The sequence below is a fragment of the Corvus kubaryi genome, unplaced genomic scaffold (assembly GCF_017639235.1).
Source record: "Corvus kubaryi isolate FWS band 111438036 unplaced genomic scaffold, C.kubaryi_AGA036_p1.0 69, whole genome shotgun sequence".
Lineage (NCBI taxonomy): Eukaryota > Metazoa > Chordata > Aves > Passeriformes > Corvidae > Corvus > Corvus kubaryi.
In genome coordinates, this window is record NW_024582057.1 from 4,884,236 (window position 1) to 4,903,104 (window position 18,869).

The 18,869-nt window shown below is 41.5% G+C and overlaps 1 protein-coding gene across 3 annotated transcripts in view; it reads left to right on the forward strand.

The window, feature by feature from the left end:
* The window catches only part of LOC121674619 (androgen dependent TFPI regulating protein), a 30,622-nt gene extending 13,236 nt beyond the window's left edge, over nt 1–17,386 (forward strand). For 2 of the 3 annotated variants that reach the window (XM_042049119.1, XM_042049117.1), the window contains 3 exons: nt 6,397–6,512; nt 10,189–10,340; nt 16,228–17,386. In XM_042049119.1, coding sequence (XP_041905053.1) covers nt 6,397–6,512; nt 10,189–10,340; nt 16,228–16,271 — 312 coding nt within the window. In that variant the 3' untranslated portion in view covers nt 16,272–17,386. Of the gene's footprint in view, nt 1–6,396; nt 6,513–10,188; nt 10,341–11,254; nt 11,960–16,227 lie in introns of those variants that run through there. The other variant, XM_042049118.1, reaches the window with a different exon arrangement.
* Nucleotides 17,387–18,869: the final 1,483 nt, after the last annotated feature.

Below are 18,869 nucleotides of genomic sequence, written 5' to 3' on the forward strand. Positions count from 1 at the left end.
ACACATTTAAGAGCAAAGATGCTTAGCTTTTCCCAGCACTACGCAGATTTTTTTGAAGTTTCCATTTTTGTTGACATAAGCCAATTTCCTCAGGGAGAAAGTATGTGTTTCACAGACAAATGTTATGGCAGGGAATCCTCCCAGGCTGCTGCTACCCCAGTGCGCACAGGTGCAGTCTCTGTAACACACCCCGCGAAGGAACAGCTGGAGACAAATATTCCACGGCAAAGGATGTGTCACTTCAGTCTCATGTCAGCCTCCAGCTGCAGTGCAACATCAGTTTCTTAGACTACATATCTAATGTCAGAGAGAAAGGCAATTAAAATTCTGGCATTGACATTGAGGCAAAACATTTGCTAGTAAGCAATAGGATATTCAGCCAGGCCCTTATTCCCAAAAATGCATGTGTGCAGGCAAGAAACTTTATCTCTGAAGCTCTTACCTTTGATCATACAATTGGTCTAATGTTTCATCCACTTTTCATGATAACGCTCCCAAAGTACCTACACGTCTAAGAAAAAAATACTAACGCTGCTTTACAGGTGGGCATGAATGGAGATGGAAAGGACAGAAACAGATAGTAGCTGATGGTTCAGAGAGGAGTGCTGCTGGAATTAAACTGAGCAATAGATCCCTCACTAATCTGCCACCACACCTGCTCAGTAACAGGACTCCCTGTTCCTCCCACTCTGTCCATAAAATAAATCTGTGGTTCCCTGAAAATGCACTGATGGTTGGAAATATAAAAGACATGTAGGAACCCTAAGACAGAATTATTTCTTCAACTAAACATGACAAGATACTAGTTAAAGAAATAAAATGAACAATTATGCTTAAGCCCTTTCCACCCTGAAAAATAAAGAGAGGTTAAGAGAGGAAGAAAAATGTATAGGGAGAGATTGCAAAAGAAAATTTTAAAGGAGGCATTTGCACACAGGCAAAATAATAGCAAAGTAAATCAAAAGAGGGAACTTGTTCCAAAATTAAGCCAAGAAAGGAGAGACCATACAGAGATTCGGAAAATTATGAGTATAAAACTAAACAGAGGTTATGGTGACAGGAAGCCATTTAGTTTTATTATGCTCAGATAACACAGGCTGTAATTGTTCATGAAAGCATCCAACTGAAGGAAATTTCCATAGACAAGAGGACGTTTCCCAACAAAGAGCTGAGTATCTGAGTAAACACCTCAAGGGACAACCAATGAACACTGGCTTATGAGCCTCATAAGGCAACACCAAAGTGGGTTTTTCCTTTTCCTTTGCAGTAACATACCGATGGGGAAGAGAGAAGCATGAGTATTGGCCATGAGTAGTTGTCAGCACACAAGCTCTGCAGGGAATTGGTCTGAAAGGAGAAACACAGGCAGTTTTTCAAAAGCACTTGATGGTCTCCAACTGTGCCCAGTGGAGTTTAGTTTGGCCAGTGGTAACTGTTTGTGAAAAGATCCCTCCCTAAAGTCTCACATGTTAATGGAAAGCAGACATGGAGGGTATGTAAATGCAGACGAATTAGAAACAAACAGCTCTGGTCAACCGAGGCATCCTTTCCTTCGCTCTGGAGTCAAACAAGGTCACACGGAGTCAACCGCGACACACGCGTCAGGCGCACAAGTGATCTCAGCAGCTCTGGGGAGATTATTCATAGGCTCAGAACGCAGCCTAGGCTGGAGCCTGCAGCTGAGCACTAACTCTATCCAACCCTCTCTTCTCAGCCCCAGGAAACTCGCTCTCACTTGAATCCTCAACGGCAAAATGAGGATTTAGCATTAAATAAATACACAAATTGCTCAAAACATGGGAAGTAAAAAATTCCATATGGGCTTAGAAAACACTGGAAATAATGTTCAGAGGACTACTTATCTTAGTTTAAACTCGTTAACCTGAAACGTATCCTGGGAAACATACAACACGGGATAGGAAACAAAAAGTAAAGAAGCAGGGGAATGTTCTTGTCTTCAGGAGATAAGTTAACATGCCATTATTTCAGATGAAGTTCAGCATATGTTTAAGAAGCTTTCTTCCCCCTGTATTCATATGCCAGAGTTTGTATGAGCAACAAAATGAAATTTGCAATTTTATAACTAGTTCAGATTCACCTGAAGAGAAAGAAGAAAAGGAAGCAAAACCAAGTGAAAAATCGTAATGACTTCCTGAAAGAGACACAAAGGATTTTAAAATTGAATTTTTGGAAGCAGAATTCAGGCTAAAAGTGTGATTAGGTAACTAAATGCTTCTAATTTTGAAAGTCACATCACTTTTATCTCTTCACTATAGAAAGAAATAAAAAAAAATTCTGTTATTGCAAAATTTGTTAGCTGAAAGCTTTCCTCAGAGATTGTTAGACAAGTAAATACATTAATATTTCAAAGAACATAAAAATAAGTACCAACAGGATTCCTGCCAAGAGCAGAGAAAAGCTCTCTGTTCAGTTTGGTTCATTGATAGCCTGATCAGTACCCACAGCTATTGTTTTAGCCTGTTTTCCTTACCTTGGAATGAAATAGGTTTTTTTTTTTTCCTCCGTCTGTGTTAATTATTTTTGACAGTTTCACTGTTTATATGTGAAACTGAGAAACTGTTAATTGAAATAAAAAATGAGTCACTGTTTCCAGCAAATTTTGCCAATGTTTTGATCTGTGTCAATCTGAGCTTAATTATTAAGTTTTCTTTAAAGGAAGAGGCAAAACTGTATATTTTAATTTGGCCCCACACAAATACTGCGCTTCTCAGACATACGTCAGTTTAAGAATATGAAACACTGCTAAATAGGGTTGAAAATATATTTAATGACTATGCACCAGAGACCTATGGTTAAAAATAATGTGGATGAGAAAATACATCTTTTTTTCATCCTTTTTTTTTATTTTTTAGAGAAGGATATGAGAAGCCTTTATAGCCTTTCAGCAGATATGATTAACCATGATATATGGTCTATCACTAATGATGTTGCCAAAGTCAACGTCTCTGGGCTGTGAGAGGGAAATCATGTGGAAAGCCAACTGTGTGTCGTAGGCAAAGGGCAGCCTCTGCGCCCTGTAGCCATCCACACATTCCCCTGGTGTCTGCTCTGCAAATACGCATCTGCTGTCATAAACTTGCTCGGGTATTCGATAGAAATTCCTCTGTGATTTTACTGTTAATGAAAAAGTTTGGCTTGGCAGAAATATACTCTGGGATAGCAGAAGTGCAAGGGAAGATTTTCCCACATGTTTGCGAGCCTGGGGTGTACGTATACATGAGAAGGAATTGGGGGGCGGAGAGGGAAAATTAAAAAAAACCCTTTATAGCCACAAAGGAAAAATAATAAAGTAATAATAATAAAAAAAAATCCTGGGAGTGCTTGAGGAAGCTGAGAACTGTTGTAGAAAACTGTCTCAAGAAGGAATTTTCACAGCAAATTTAAATGGCTCTACAAAAAAAGCATGTCTAGTTAAGACACATGGCAAAATATATTTTAAAAGATACAATTATTTGAACAGAAGACACAGCATGCAGTCATGGGCCAGTGACATCTCCGGACTTGGGAAAAGAGCAGCTTGCAGCTTCCCTATGTCACAACAAATTACTTCCTTTTTTTTTTTTCCTTTTTGCATTTGTTTTGCCAAATCAGGATCAATCCGAGACCTTTAAGAAACTGTTTGCAAAACAAGAGGCAGACAGCCCCACTCCTGAATGCTTTTGCTGTCCTTGGATGTGAAAACAAGCAGTGGAAATCTCATTGAATCAGGAAGAGCAGAAATTTCACCCTACCCCTTCCACTAAACTGGCTATTCCCAAAAGCAGCCATATTTTCCAGTCTTGCCAGTAACTTTCAAGCTTCTATTGATTTATAGGCCCTTGAGTGTTTTCTCTAACTCCTACATAAGTGGAGGAACCTGACAAAAATGAGTAGTAAAGCATATCAGCCTTTCTAAATCAACACAGACTAAAAAGATCTCCCAGCAATCTTTTGCAGGCATTACCAGTCTGCTGCTCAGCAGCGGTGCCAACGCACTGCCTGTTCAAGCTGCAGGCTGCCCCTCACCAGCCCCAGCCTGCTCCCTGTGACTGTATCTGGCTGTCCACATGCTGTCTGTGTGCTGCTGGAGGGTCCCAGCATGAAGCCATTTCTCAGTGGAACACTGAGCCACTCACCCCTGGTCATGGACATGATGGACGTGGAACACATCACAGCCATTACCGCATCAATCTCTTAAGTCTTTGAAACTTCTCATTTTTCTTTCCTCTCTAGGTGCAACAGCACATTCAGTGCATTCACGATTTCTATGCCTGCCTTTGGGCTGCTTTCCTGTTCCTATTTTCTGTTGTTTGTGCAACAGAAAGCCTTTCTGAAAGGCTGTTTGTGCTGCTCTTTCCTGGGCATGCTCCAAAATACCTGTCAAAATGAGGTGCTCTAAATCAGAGTGCCAGCCAAAAGCTTAGGCTAAAGCCTAAAAATGAGGACAAGGTGCAGGTTTTCAATCACTGCTGCCTTGCCATGGGCATTTTGGGTTTTGTTCAAGGACAAACTATTGTTCAACTATGGAAAATAAATGCTTTTAAAAATCTTTTTGAAAGCAGCTTAACACATAGATTTCTGACTAAATGACAGTTACAGGGATTATATATGAAAACTGTGTGCACTGAAGATATTTTTCTGGTTAAATGAATCCAGGGATCATTTGCACTGATACGAGACCTCTGCAATCAACCAAGCAGGTTGTAGCGCTGAAGAATATCTTTGTTAAACAGAACACAAGAAAATCCCAGTGCCAATGAATGAGAGGAACTGGAACATCAAAGAAACATTTTCTATCTCTTTTCTCTGAAAAAAGATAACTGAGGTGGAATGGTTCTTTTGATAGAAGGACAGCCAGGTAGGAACAGCTGCTCCTGGGTGCGATAGGAGGGCTGAGGGAGGACACTGAGCTGCCAGGGAGTTGTCACTTGGAAGCAGCAGACAAAAGTGGATGTCTGTCTCTTAAAAAAATAGCTAAATACTGTTTACATGCATGCTGTTTATAGCTCAATGTGTATTTAAAGAATTTAATGTGTATTTTTCACAACCTATAGCATAAAGGTACAGCAATAAAACTTCGACACCATATTACCATATCTGACACTGAGCACAGTTTCTGAAAAATACTTACATTAAAAATGCTAGAACCATTTCCTTGGGACAAGAGGACTCTTCATACCATACACCCAGCAGGTTATGCCTTTAGGGGAAAAGGAAAAAAAAAATCCTTAGTTTGACTTTTTTTTTATCCTATTTAAAAGTCTCTCTATCTTTCTCTGTTGCCCTCCTCCCTTATCTCCCCCATCTACCCGCGAAACTACTTACTTAATTAGCAGGAATTTAGCCAACTAATCAGCTACAGTTGTTGCTGTAGTTTCCTCCTGCTGCATTTCATTGACTGGTTTTGCTGTGTTGTTCCCCAACATTGTTTAAGCCATCTGTCCTAGGTATTGCAATTCAAAGTTATTGTTTGCTTGCGCAGGAAATACAAAACTTTTAGTAGGGAAATTTCACCCAGACAAATTATTAAATTGGTACAAGTCAGTCAACAAATTGAGTCATTAGCATCCCATGAATCCCTGCATTGGCCATTTAACATCTGAGCCCAGAAGGCTTTCTGCTGTGCTCCCAACATCCCCACGATGAGGAGTATCCCTCTTGGAGGCAGCTCCTCACAATAAAACAGTCAGCCCAGTGCTGAAAATCCTCCATGCTCAGACAGTTACCATTAAAGTCCTTGAAACTGAAGCTACAGTTCAAACTCTTCAACAAAAAAAAAAAAAAAGAGAATGAAAACACATTTCTCCAGCAATTTAACTCCTTTCTCACTCTTGGATAAGCTTGTTTAAAGTTCCTTCATCACCTTCAATCACAGCTAACTGAAGTCTCCTGTATGTTTATCCATTTTTCCATTTACAAAGGGAAGCACAACACACTGGGATTGCACTGGGGAAGGTAATAAATGACACTATATAAAATACAATAACGACTTGAAGAGAATGTGAAGGCAATTCAGTAATTGCTTAGTGCGTTCAAGGAGCACTCTTCTGACATCCTCAACCACACATAATGATAGAGTTCAATATCTTTTGTACTCTAATGGGAATTATAAAAAAAATTATTGCATTACAAAATGCAAAAGGAGAGCTCACCTATTATAAACATAGATGATGCTACAGACAAACCTCATTTTTACATCATATTAACAAGAAAATGTTTGTGCTTATTACTGTAGGGGTACTTCTTTATTGTAAAAAATGAAGTATGCAGATTTGTATACAATTATACTCAGTATTGTTAAATAATCCTTTGCTCATGAAAGTTCCCTGAACTTTGTGATCAGCAATGACTGAAGGCACTGCGATCGGTCAGTGACAGACTCTCTTTTTTCCTCAGCACACGGCTGTATTTCCATTTGCTCTCCTGGAAATCCTTGCCTTGCCACATCGTTACCCAGCAAAGAAGAAGGGATTGATCCTACTGGGATTTGTCGCTTTTCTGTATATCAGCTGGTAAGAATTTAGGTATTTTTTCCTCAAGTAATCTATTTGTAAAATAAGGCCAAAGGCTGTACTCTAGCTAAAGTTCCCACCCAGACATATGGAAGACAGCAGTCTGTTCCATGGAGAAATCATTTAAACTTCAGCTGAGACCCATGAAAACTATTTCCAAACACAGGCAAGGCAGGTTTCTTCAAACACAATATAGGTCCTGAGATCTTACATGCTCTTGTAAGGCCTCTTATAGGAAAGTAACTAAATTGCCATTAACTCAGGGGTACTTTGACTAATTTCTTCAGGGCTGGAGTTTTTGTTTTTACTGGTACCATCAAATTAACATCCACTTGCTGTCCTGCTCACTGCAAAAACACCTAATCCCAGAAGGTCTGGGGGTCATGGGAGCAGGAGAGATGTAAAACTCAGTTTGGTATTTGGCAGGGACACATGGCTGGTTTTAGAAACTTGAGACAGAAAATGATACTTGGAGCCAGGTGCAAACTGGTGGGTAGCAAGGAGGTATCTGCCCCACTACCGCCTCCCACTCCACCAGTGGACACTGCCCACATTTCCAGCAATGCACCAGTTGATCCCCAACCTGTTGGAGAATGATCCTGAGAGAATTAATTGTATCTAATCAGCATCTCCCACAGCTCATAGCCATCTGTCCACCTGCTCTGTGTGTGTCATGCACCCCTGGAGTAGGTTTGCTCATTGCATCATGGCTGCAGCGCTGGGATATGGAGGCACTGCCACACTGTGTAACTATGGGCAGCTGCCAACACTTTGAACCTCTCAGAGGATGCCTTATATTGAGACCCAACTCAGGAAGGGGTCTGTATAATTTCAGGGTATACTGTGATACAACTTTCCAGAGATGAGGAAACATCCAGACTCTAGGGTGGAGAATACAGAACACCTGTATAACAACAGGATACTGGTCAGCAAGGAAGTGACTTGTCCTCATGCAAAGACTTCTGAGAAGTCACTGGAACTATGAGAAAACCCATCCTTTCATTCCTACTCACCAGTTCTCACTCTCAGCTAGAGACCATCTTCAGCCCAGTGAGTGAACATCTGGAATAGAAAATAAACTGTACAGATGAAACACTTGAGTGACTTGAAACCCATCAGAGTGGCTGTGGAAGCAGGGGACTTCACTGCTACATTACATGAGCAAATTAGGAGCCATTTATTCTAATCCAGCCCAGAGCCTAATAGGATTACGACCATGGCTTCCTAAATTCCTTTTCTGTGTTCTGATTCACCCAGTTGCTTAATGCCAGCTTTGTTTTGTCTTATGACAACATTTGGGTTTTATTCTCTTTGAGACCAGACTGCTCTTACAGCCATGTGTGCCGTGCTTTCCCCTAAAATCCCTATCCGCTGAACAATTTCACCCCTCAGTAGACATGGTTCATATCAGGACCTGAATCCACACCGAAGGATGAAGATCAACACAAGCATCACCACATCTGAGCCCTCCCAGTATCTTTTGTGAGTTGGTGCTGCACTGTGTTGCCAGGGTGCTGAGTGGAAGGTGGCCCCTTAGAGTGTTTGGCCCCTGCGTGCCAGGGCTCTGATGACTGGATAAAATATATTAGAATGCCAATACTGTTTCCAAATCAGCAAGGGAACTCCTGCCTGCTTTCTTTTTGCCTCCTCTTCGTGGTTCCCTGTAAACTACAGACAACAGCTTTCAACCAAAAGAAAAATTTTCTGGCCTGTTCACTGAAGTCTTAACACAAGTACATATTTTACTGTTGGTGCTGCAACCTGGCAATTTAATAGCCGCATTTGGGCACCATATGTTCCACAAGCAACAGAGTCCTTCCTCCAAGCCTCTCCCTGAACTCTCTCTGCCACTGCAGCAGTGTCGATGGGCTGAGAAGGGGCTGGTCCCTCCGAGGCAGCAGAGAAACCGAGCAGCCAGTCACACCTTGCACCAGACACCTGCCTCTGAGCAGGGTTTCACTGTGGCTTTGAATACCCTGCATAGTCATTTATTTGGGTTTGAAAATACAGGTTGGAGTGCTTCATATGAGACACACCAGCTGGCCAAACTGCATCAAGATAATCTAGTTCTTCATTATATAAAAGAAAGGTGGTTGTCATTCTCTGTTTTACTGTTTGAGACACAATAAGAAAAGAGGAGTCCTGTGCAGTGAAGAACACACGCTGACATTTGCACAGGCTCCACTTAGCACCTGGACTTCAGTATTTCTGCTCAGCCTCTTAGGGGCCTTTCCTGCAGGCTTTTTTTTTTTTTCTTTTTTTAATTACTTAGGTGTTTCACAGCTCTGTTTGTTAGATGAAAGAATCTTGAATCATGAAAATGAGTCCCTACATTTAAATATTTCCATGCTCAGTCCAGACAGCTCTACTATCAATCCCCTCCATTTCTCCACTCTGTCCCTTAGGTGAGGATTAGTACATCTCAATTTACAGGCAAGACAAAACCACCTTTTTATGACCCACTCCTTCCTTCTTTTACTAGAGAAAGGAAGAAACATCTTTTCAGCCTTTTTCTTTCTCCTTACCATTCTCCCATTCCTCAGTGTCACGACACAGCTTCAGGATAGTGGGGCAGCCTGTTTGTCGCTTCTCTTTGAGGCATGATGCTCAGCGTAAGGTGGCAGGCTGGTGCCATCAGAAAAAATTGTGATTGCATTCCCATGTTAGCACTGGTGGTGGAAAGTATGGCATAATCCTCAGATATGATTTTTTTAATTCCTTATCAAAAAAATGACACATCCTGATAACAATCAATGAAGACCTACCCTATTTCTTAAATTCTTTACATAATCAATACAAATAAATAATTTTATTCACAATAAAAAAGTATTTTTCCTATACTTAGGATATAAAGATTACTTCTATATTCTTAAGTTCAGGCATTTTCTACCAACCACTCTTATGAGCCATAAACAATGAACGTATTACCAGTGAACTGACAGGCACTACAAGATATTTTCTGAGAATAATAAAGGCACAAAGAGAGGGCCCAATTAGAAGAAAAGAAACTCTATAAAGCAGGCATATTAATCCTCTTCCTTTTCCTTCTTTTCCAAACCATGCTTTGCAAACTGTTCACAAAAGGGTGAAGCAGCCACATCTGTTTCCCACCTACCCATTCCTCTTCTCTTCCTCCTCTTAGAAAAGAAAAGGTGATGGAGAATTCCTATTGCCCTCTCACCCCCTGAAAACTTCTTTCCACTCCTCAAAACAGTGGTCAACAGCAGAAGGACTGAGACAGGGAGGAACAGCTCCATGTCTCCACAGACTCTAGGGATCTGGATAGGGGCTGAAAAGCTGTTGTAACTAAGGAGCAAACATATGTGAGAGCTTGTTTGAACAAGCTTCTCTTAGCATAATCAAGAGCACATCCCTGTTCCTGAACATTTTGTGATTTTACTGTGCTTTTACTGCTGTTAATAGCCAATGCCACCAGGGTGACAGCAGAATATTGTGTGCATTTCAACCTGTACTGAAACCCATCTAATTTAGCAGTGGCTCAAGTGTGCTTCACAGCAAATAGGCCAAGTGCTGAGGCAATGTATCGGCAGCTGAGCTAATTTTCTCTGTATCAAGTCTGTTTTGATAACTCAGCCCTTCAGGAGTTGGAAATGATGAAGTGGTTCTTCTAACTGAATAGTCCTAACCAAAGGTAATTTCTCTCCTTCCTTGCCAGGGTCCTGTGGATTTATTCTGTAACGGGAGAGTGGGTATATCCTCTCTTTGCTTTGTTCAGCCCCTCTGGGCTAGCAGCCTTTTTTGCCGGTAGCCTTGCCATCATCATCTCCTGCTACAACTTTGGAGAGTTCCTCAACCGTATGATATGGGGTCAGTCCAAGTTTTCTTCATTACTTCTATGCATATGAAAAAAATACCCTTAAAATGAATTGCTGCGACTGCCCAGGCAGGTAGGGAGAGGAAGGGGGCGTGAGTACATTGGGGATGAGGGGTGGTGGTGGCATTTGGGTGTCAGATAGCAATTGTCAGGTCCTACCCACGTGCTAACAAATAGAGAACAAATTGGAGCAAGGATCCCAACCTTACCAGACAAAGTTTGGGCCAGCTTCCCCTAATGTGGTTCAAGAAGTAGCTCTTACCAGCATAATCACAGGCTTTTGAATTCCTGCCCAAAGAAGGGTCCAGAGAAGTCACATGTCTTGGACTAAAACTCTTACACCCGCATCACATGTTGTTTGTGAGACTAGGGAATATCAGTGCTTACCAAAAATTTACAGGAATGTATTAGCATATCCAAGCAAAAGCACTGTGGCAGCAGGTCCATGACTTAAACAGCACTTTGGAAAATTTTACAAACTGCTGAGAATTTCTCCCTGGTGCTTTAGTAGTGGTATAACCAGTAGTGACCTAAAAAAAAAAAGAAAGGCAGCTTCCTTGGGCAAATGGGCAGTTGGAGGGAAAAAAAAAAAAAGAGTCATTTAGGAGAGCATATTTAACAGGTGGAAGAAAGAGAGAACTGAGGATGCACCTCTGGGGGTTTGGCATGGGATACTACCATTATTATTATTGTTATTGTCATTATTATTTCTTCTGGTTTCCTCTCTCCTTTTTCATTCAAGATTGAGTTTTTGAGGATGAAAGTGTTTCTGTCAGGAAAACGTGTGTATTTTATTTAGGACAAATGTGTGAACATTTGCAATTTCTTAAACTGGCTTTCTGATGAAAGAAAAAACACTGCAAAAACACCTCTGAAAATAAATAAGACAACCTCCCTCTGTTCTCAGGGAACATTTGATGCCTGATCCATTTTGCAAAGTCTCACATGCCTGTCAAGCCAAAGAAGAGCGTCTGTAGCTAGTCTCTCACCATCCATACTCAGCTACCTAAAAGCAGCAGATCGGCTTTCAAATGTGCTGAATAACCAACTTCACTGCTTGCTACCTTTGCAAACAAGATGCTTGCTCTACATGTCCATGTTTAGAGATTTTGGCCGCATTCTATTCTGCATAGACATAATATGAGATGGGGATTGCTGGTAAATGAAAACAGATCTGCAACCTTTCTGCACTAGCTCTGGTTTAAGAGGCATCACATAATTAGTAACTATTACTAATCAAAGACCACATCATCACTACATGATGGCATAAGTCTTTATATGAGATATCTGATATATCTAGGTATCAGATTTTTTTCATCACTGAGTACATATTAGTAATTTTAGGCCTTGAGTATGCCTGCTGCATAAATTGGCGATAATCAGAATTAAAATAATTGGATTTCCAAAGTGTTAACTGATTGGACAAAATGTTGTGCCAAGCAGAGTTTAATTAACTGCAAAAATTAGATGCATATTCAACAGCTGACTAAAATATCGGGGCAAGCACTCAACTTCTCTGTGCATACAGAGAGGCTGAAAAGCACCCCAGTTGTGGTAGCACGAATGTAACCTCAGAGTATATATATAAACAATACGCAATATTCTCCATTGATATCTGGTGTGCTCTTGCAATCCCTGGAGGCCTCATCTGTGTGGTGGGTCTGCCTCTCCATGCATACTTGGTATTTTTCAAAGGAGCCACAAAATCCTGGCCTTAACAATTACATGGTGTTTTCATCCATGTGCAAGACACTCCCCTTGAGTTACAGTTCCCCATGCTGGTGCCAAGTGTTTTTCCTGATCCACTTCCCAGCTGTGTCCACCCAAGAGAAGAGTAGGACTTTCTTAAGCTGGTATCAATAACGAAGTCCCAATAAGCCTTGAAACACAACCACGGGGAAGCTATTCCAATTACACAGTGCCACAGTCCAATTACACAATTACAGTGTGCCAGAGTCTTAATATAATCCTGACTGAGACAAATCTTTGGTTCAGCATTTCCAGGGAAACAAACCAGCTGCAAACTGAATGAAGATGCAATTCCAACATACCTTTGTTCCCACAGCAAAAATGGCTCTATGTACTTTTTTTCATCCTATCCTTTCCTGTCTCTCCTTCCCATCACAATAAGGCAGAGGATGCAGTTAAAATGATCCTGCAGAAAACAAAACAAAACAAACCCAAACCCAAAAGCCAACCCCCCCACACAAGACAAAACAGTAATTGGTGGTAGAGGACAGACCTCCTCGTGTTCCATACTCTATGCCCTGCTCACCTCCTCCAAAAAGAAAAAGTACATGGAAGGGCACTTTTGATCTCTTTTGCTTCCTCCTCATTCCCCAAAGGCAGTTTGGGCTACAGGGTAAGTTATCTCCTAGGTTCCTATAGGCACATCTGAAAACACCTTCTCTAATAACACCTGAAGCCACCAAATGATTAGACCTGCTGCTGGTGGGATGTGAAAAGGCAGATCTCTCTGACTGGGCTGCTGGCACCAGGATTCTCCCCAAAGGAAAAAAATCTGGGGCTATTGCTTCTTTTCATTTCTTTCCCACTTGAATGAAGAACAGTTGCCCAGATGTCTTTATTCAAAGGTGCAAGAAGTGATTAAACAACTCCACCGGAGTGGCAAGCCTGGCTCCCTTCTGGACTCACATCCTGTGGTAGACCGTAGGCTGCTAATGAAGCTTGCTCCACAGCACAGCATGCTTCATACGGACTCTTCCACACTCCCTTGTAACTCCAGGCCATTATTATTTTTCCTAAAACCAGCTACATAAATATTTACTCTTTTTCACACTTAAAGGTATATTTAGTTCCTACTTATTCCAAAGTCTGTAGATGGCAGCTTTCAGCTTCAAGCAAGTAACTGTTAAACCTACATCCTGTGCTTGACCGAAAAGATGCAGTATAATTTCAGAGAGCTGGAAAATCTAGCCTTTAGAGTAATACAACCTTTTCTTTCCTTTTCAGGGTGCCAGACCCTAAATTCATTTTATTATTTATAGACAAACTGTTTCATACAGTATTGGAGGTTTTAAAAATGTATTATCTCTCATGTGCCTCTCCTCTCCCTCCCCTTGCATAGTTGGATTGGTGGTAACTAAGGCAACCCAGCTGCACAGCCTGAGAGGCACAGAAAATAGTACCAGTAATGACTTCTTTTTGTTTTAAATCCCAGAGTTTCTAGAGTACAAGACAATGTTGAGCAATAGAGAAACTCCAAAGAGGATAATTTGAAACAATGAGCTGATTCTTTTACTGCCATAAATTTACCTCAGCCAAGAATTTGGCTGCAGGGTCTGAGTACCAAAGATGAGCCGTGTGATAGTTTCTCCCATTCCCGATGGGTGGAAAACATCACACAGGCAACTGATCTCATGTTTCTTTGACCAGTCAAAGGAGAATCCTCAAAAATAAAGCCAAGCAGTGTTCGCTTGGGGTTTGCTCTTGTTGGGACAACTAGATCCTTGGGAGAAATTTGGATCAAAGTTTTCCACATCAGACAGAGCAGCCTTTCAAGTGAGGTCTCTTATCCAGAACCAGCATTTGAAGATGGAGCACATTCATTTGTCTTCCATTTAACACATCTGAAAAAAAACCAAAATAACATTTATCAGCCACTTCATTTCAATACTCTGAAATGCAGGTGGAGAGGAGCTATAACTAGCAACAGCTACTTGCTCCACCAGTGATTGAAAAGCCTCCTGAGGGATACCTGGCAAACCCCTTGCAAGGTTTTATAGGCCCAATGCCTGCCCCAGAGAAATGCTTATCCCTGGGTGGTGGAACTGTCCTTCGGGAGAGAAACTGGGGAGGAAGGGAGGCTGACAGTCAGAGTGGGCACCAGCTCCAACAGACCCACCTGGACGCTTGCTGTCCTCCAGAAGCGAAAGCTTTGGCCAGCAGCTGGCTGACGAACACCGTCGGGGACAAAACAAAAGTTAAAGATATTATAATGCAAGGGATAAGGAAGCACGACAAGAATAAGAGCCATTGCTCTCAGGAAAAAGAGAAAACTTATGGTGGAATAACTTTATCCTGCTCAGTGCAGAGATGGATGTGCTCTTCCAGATCTTCGATGAGCTCTTAAATACCTTGGGAAGACATTGCTGAAACCTATTTACCTAAGGCTGAAATAAAGTTAAACAACAATCTTCTCTTTAGCCTGATTTTCCTCTTTTTTTTGGAGTATTTTTGCATTCAATGCATTTTCCAGATTCATATAACATGTTTTTGCAACTGATTATTTTTCCTGAGTTTTATTTTTATATTTATGGGCTTTTGAAACCAAGCTCCCTTAATACCCTGTAGCCTTGGGAAATCCAGCCTATGTGGCAGCTCACAAATCTGTGCAATACAAAGCAACACTATAATAAGATTGAATTCTTGATGCTGTCGTTATTCTGAGCAGCTGTTGAGATTGCAGAAACCCGAACGGCAAATAAAGGGATGCAAAGGGCAACTGTGTGGGGTATGAAGTCGTGCTACCATTGTACTGGTACAGGCTTATCAACAGCAGTTTTTGTATGAATGTTAAAATGCTGATGTTCTGCATGTACTTATTACTCCAGACACAGGTTCCACCCTTTGGTATTACAGCATCCAGGAGGGATTTTTAAACTGAGATTCCTTTCCAGAAGATTTGTTGTATCATGCCTTTAAAAACAAAGAATAAGAATCCAGAGTCTATCTATTCCTTTCAGTGACCAAATAATGTTTATATCCATAATTTCACCATATTGCTGCTGATGAATGGAACTCAGATTTTAGAAGATTTAAATCCCAGAGTCTGCAAACGAAATATGAATATTTACTTTTGACTCATCCATTTGTCCTAGTTGTATCACAAACCTGTGATGGCACATTCATATTTGACATTTCACATTCTTCATATTTGTCACTCCCCAAAGCTGCAGAGATGACTCCTAGGGCAGAGATGACTGACTGTTCAAAGGAAACCTGCACTATTTGTCACCGGTCCTATTCTTGGTAATAAGTTTATCTGGTGATCCACTGGAGGCAGACTGGATCAGAGCCTCTGGCAAACCAGGGCTTAGGAATTCACCAGTGGAGGGCAGACATTAACAAGTGTGGGTTAACATGTTGGTCCTGGCCTACCAGGCTATTTTTTTCTTTGTGGTTTATTTTTTTTCCACCCCCATAAATATCTGTTTGGTCAGTACACACCAATACAATACAGCAATTAGTATAGCAGAGCCTCTGAGGTCTACGGACAAGGAAAGATCATTTAAAGGAGAGTTTCCTGTGAGTGAATGATCATCAGCAGGGAAGAGAGGCTGAAACAGTGTGTTAGAAAAGGTACCCATAAATAGTTGATTATTGCCACACTGGGTGCCCCACAAGAGCACAACCTGTCTCTAACTGGTGCTTCAGAAAGCTGTGGTATTTCAGTAGGTCCTGTGCTGTCCTGACCAGCCATGTGAGGATCCTCCAGGTGCAGGGATTACTCATTTGCTGCCCTTCCAGATATGCTTTATTTTTAAAGCTTTTCACATACTCTTACAACAAACTAGTTTTGTTTGGTGGCAGATACTTTCTCCCACTGGCAAAGCACAATTATTCTCAATGGGTGTGGTCCATGGCAGATTTTGAATCATTCCTCAGTCATTGAGTAATCCGTTACTTGCTGGGGACATCCCAGGCTCATTTGACTTCTGCAGCACTTCAGCATTAGCAGCTGGTCCAAGACATGCACTCACAGTCTACTCCCACTCCCAGATGGGTAGAGTTCCCCAGGGATGTTGGGAGGCTGGGGCCAGTTTCACATCCTCCTCATGCTTGATGTGTGAAAGGACTTCTCTGCTGTGCCTTCCCCTACAACACCTGAATAGTATCTTCTCCTCTGTCTCCAAACAGGAGATTCAATAGTAATAATGGACCACAAGTGGAAAGGCAAGTGAATCCTCCTCTTGAAGCCAAACACTCTCTCCATGAATGCTGAAGCCATGAAGTAGAGGAAAATAAGTGCAGCTGTGATAAATCCTTTCTCCAATGCATTGAAGCTTCTGGTGAAGCCATTATGACATCAGACATATGGAAAACTGGTGGAAAATATGAAATGTTTGCCTCTTTCATGATAACTCTGCAACTGCTATGAATAAGAAAATTGTGTTCATCTGTTTACACAGATTTCTCATCTCTTGCACAACGTACGTGAGGATGTGTCCATGGTTAAAAGTCATCACTGGTAAACGCACTCCCTCATGAGCTTGGCACCACTCTGTAAAAGACCTGTGAATGCAAGCCAGCTCTTGTTTGGATTGCCCTTCATCAAGTCTGGAAAAAATTAAGAGGAGAGATAATTTTAACAGTGCTGTGACTTCCAAGCTAGCTAGATAACAAATTGGGCTAACAAGCACTGTAATTAGAAATGTCTGCTCAGAAAGTTCACCATGAAGCTGAGTTCTTCTAAAGAGAAACTTTCTGTAATATTAATATGCTTAATATCTCCCCTCCATTTTAACAGGAAATCTGAAGGCAACAGTTTCTGCCTTTTTCTTGGTTTCAGTTAATCTCACAGCAAAAGTAACCTAATTAGCAAAAGTAATACTGACTGTATGATTGCTTTGACAGAAAGCATGTTAATTTAAAGCACTGTTTAACATAAAGCTGCCTGCCATATAATTATACTCCATTCACATGTTTACTGATTTTCCTCAATATAGTTGATTTCTGTTATTAGCCTCAACATTTTTTTAACATCCAAAACACTGGAGATCTGCTTTGCAAACTCCAATAAACATGCAAAACCGAGAGTAGCATAAGTGTTCCTTAATGGTCAGTGTGAAAAAGAAAAATCTCTGTTATTATTCCTGCTTTCAAAGAGGATTTGAAACTAGTTGCAGTACTTAAATGTCTAACTCCATCCTCATTGCCAAAACCCCTCGCTTAGAGCTACTGTGCACACAGTTCACGGGGGTGATATTTTCACCTTTCAAATGCTGCTGGAGCTTAGTAAAAGCGAAACACATTGTAAGCTGCCTGTGAGCAATAAAAAGATAATGTGTATACATAAGATTGTTCTTCTCATGTGTTAAGCACCTGATAAAAATTCTAATCTGGGAAGTTAACATGCTAGGCCTAGACTGTAAACTAAGTGAACTCAATGAGAGACGTGCATGCATTCAGTAATTCCCAGCTTATCTAGATAGCTCGCTCCAGCTAGCTTCGCAAGGGGAATGTAAGCAATTACACATGCCCACACACAAACACACTCCTCCCTCCTTTTCTGTTGAAGCTAAAGCAGAACACAGAAAGAACTCAGCCGAAAGATGCTGGTCAAAGGAAATATATTGGAGAGACAGGCAGAAGAAAAACATGAAGGGAATTAGGGAAGAGAAAGTTACGGAAATTCCCTGTTTGTTGGGTATTTTTGTCCCTACCTCTTTGCTTTTTAAATTCTTTTATTTTGTACTGATAGTCCAGTACAAACACTTCTATTGTCAGAAACTCAAAACGACGCCTGGGCCCCAGCACAGAGGGATAGGTCTTTCTACTTCCAGCCAGTGGAGCCAAATGGCAGACCTCACTCTCAGCTCCTGCTCACACCAGGGGTACCTTTGGGATCTGATGTGGTGACTGAGCAGCTGGACTACAAGGCTTTGACGAGAATCATGGGGAAGTTGTTTATTTCTTTGAAAAGGGTTCAGAAGAGGCACTTCTCTCTGCTACATCCTGTATGGAGAGAAGCTGGATTCCAGTCATGCACTTTGGGAAAGCAATGAGGAATGCCTGTCCCCAAAACACAACTGCTGGGGTCTTGGATTTGCTTTGTTCCTTTCTCTCATGTCCACAAAGCCCTGAAAGGAGGAAAATGTGTCATTGCTCACAAACCCACACTTTCCCTGTGATTTCCAAAGGGCTTTACTGAGGTACCCCATGTAAGGATCTTTACAACATTTACTCCAGATTTCTCTTCCCAGTCCATCAGTCTCTCTTGTTTCATTTTAAGTATGCAAAGTCAGTCAGAACTGTTTATTTATAGCCGTGGATGTTCACGGCTGTATAAATTAGCTGTTATTACTGAATGAGGTGCCCGCCCACTCGCCCAGAGCAGCTGCACAGGAGCCCTTTCATGCTGCTCCACAGAACGCAGCCCCAGCAGAGAGGGAAACAACGCTGTCCCAGGCAGACGAAGGGACCGCGGCTCAAACCCTTGGGCGAAAAAACAGCAATTAATTTTTTCCATAGTGCAATCTGCAGTATGACAACCACAATTACCTAATACTGTTTAGACCTGCCACTTGCATTTGGCAGAGAGGGAAAATGAAGGATTAAATTCACCAGAGAAAAAAAACCACCCGGAGTAGAACCTACCCCTGGACTTTGATTTTATAAGATTAAGCGACATTTGTTTGGAGGGAGTGAGGGGGACAGGGACAGTCAGGGAATGTAAAAGCAATACTGGTTGTTATTTGAGACAGAGCACCATCAGAAAATAGGGACCCATCCCATACACACACACAGAGCTGTTTCCAGCAGAAACAGCTGGAACGCAA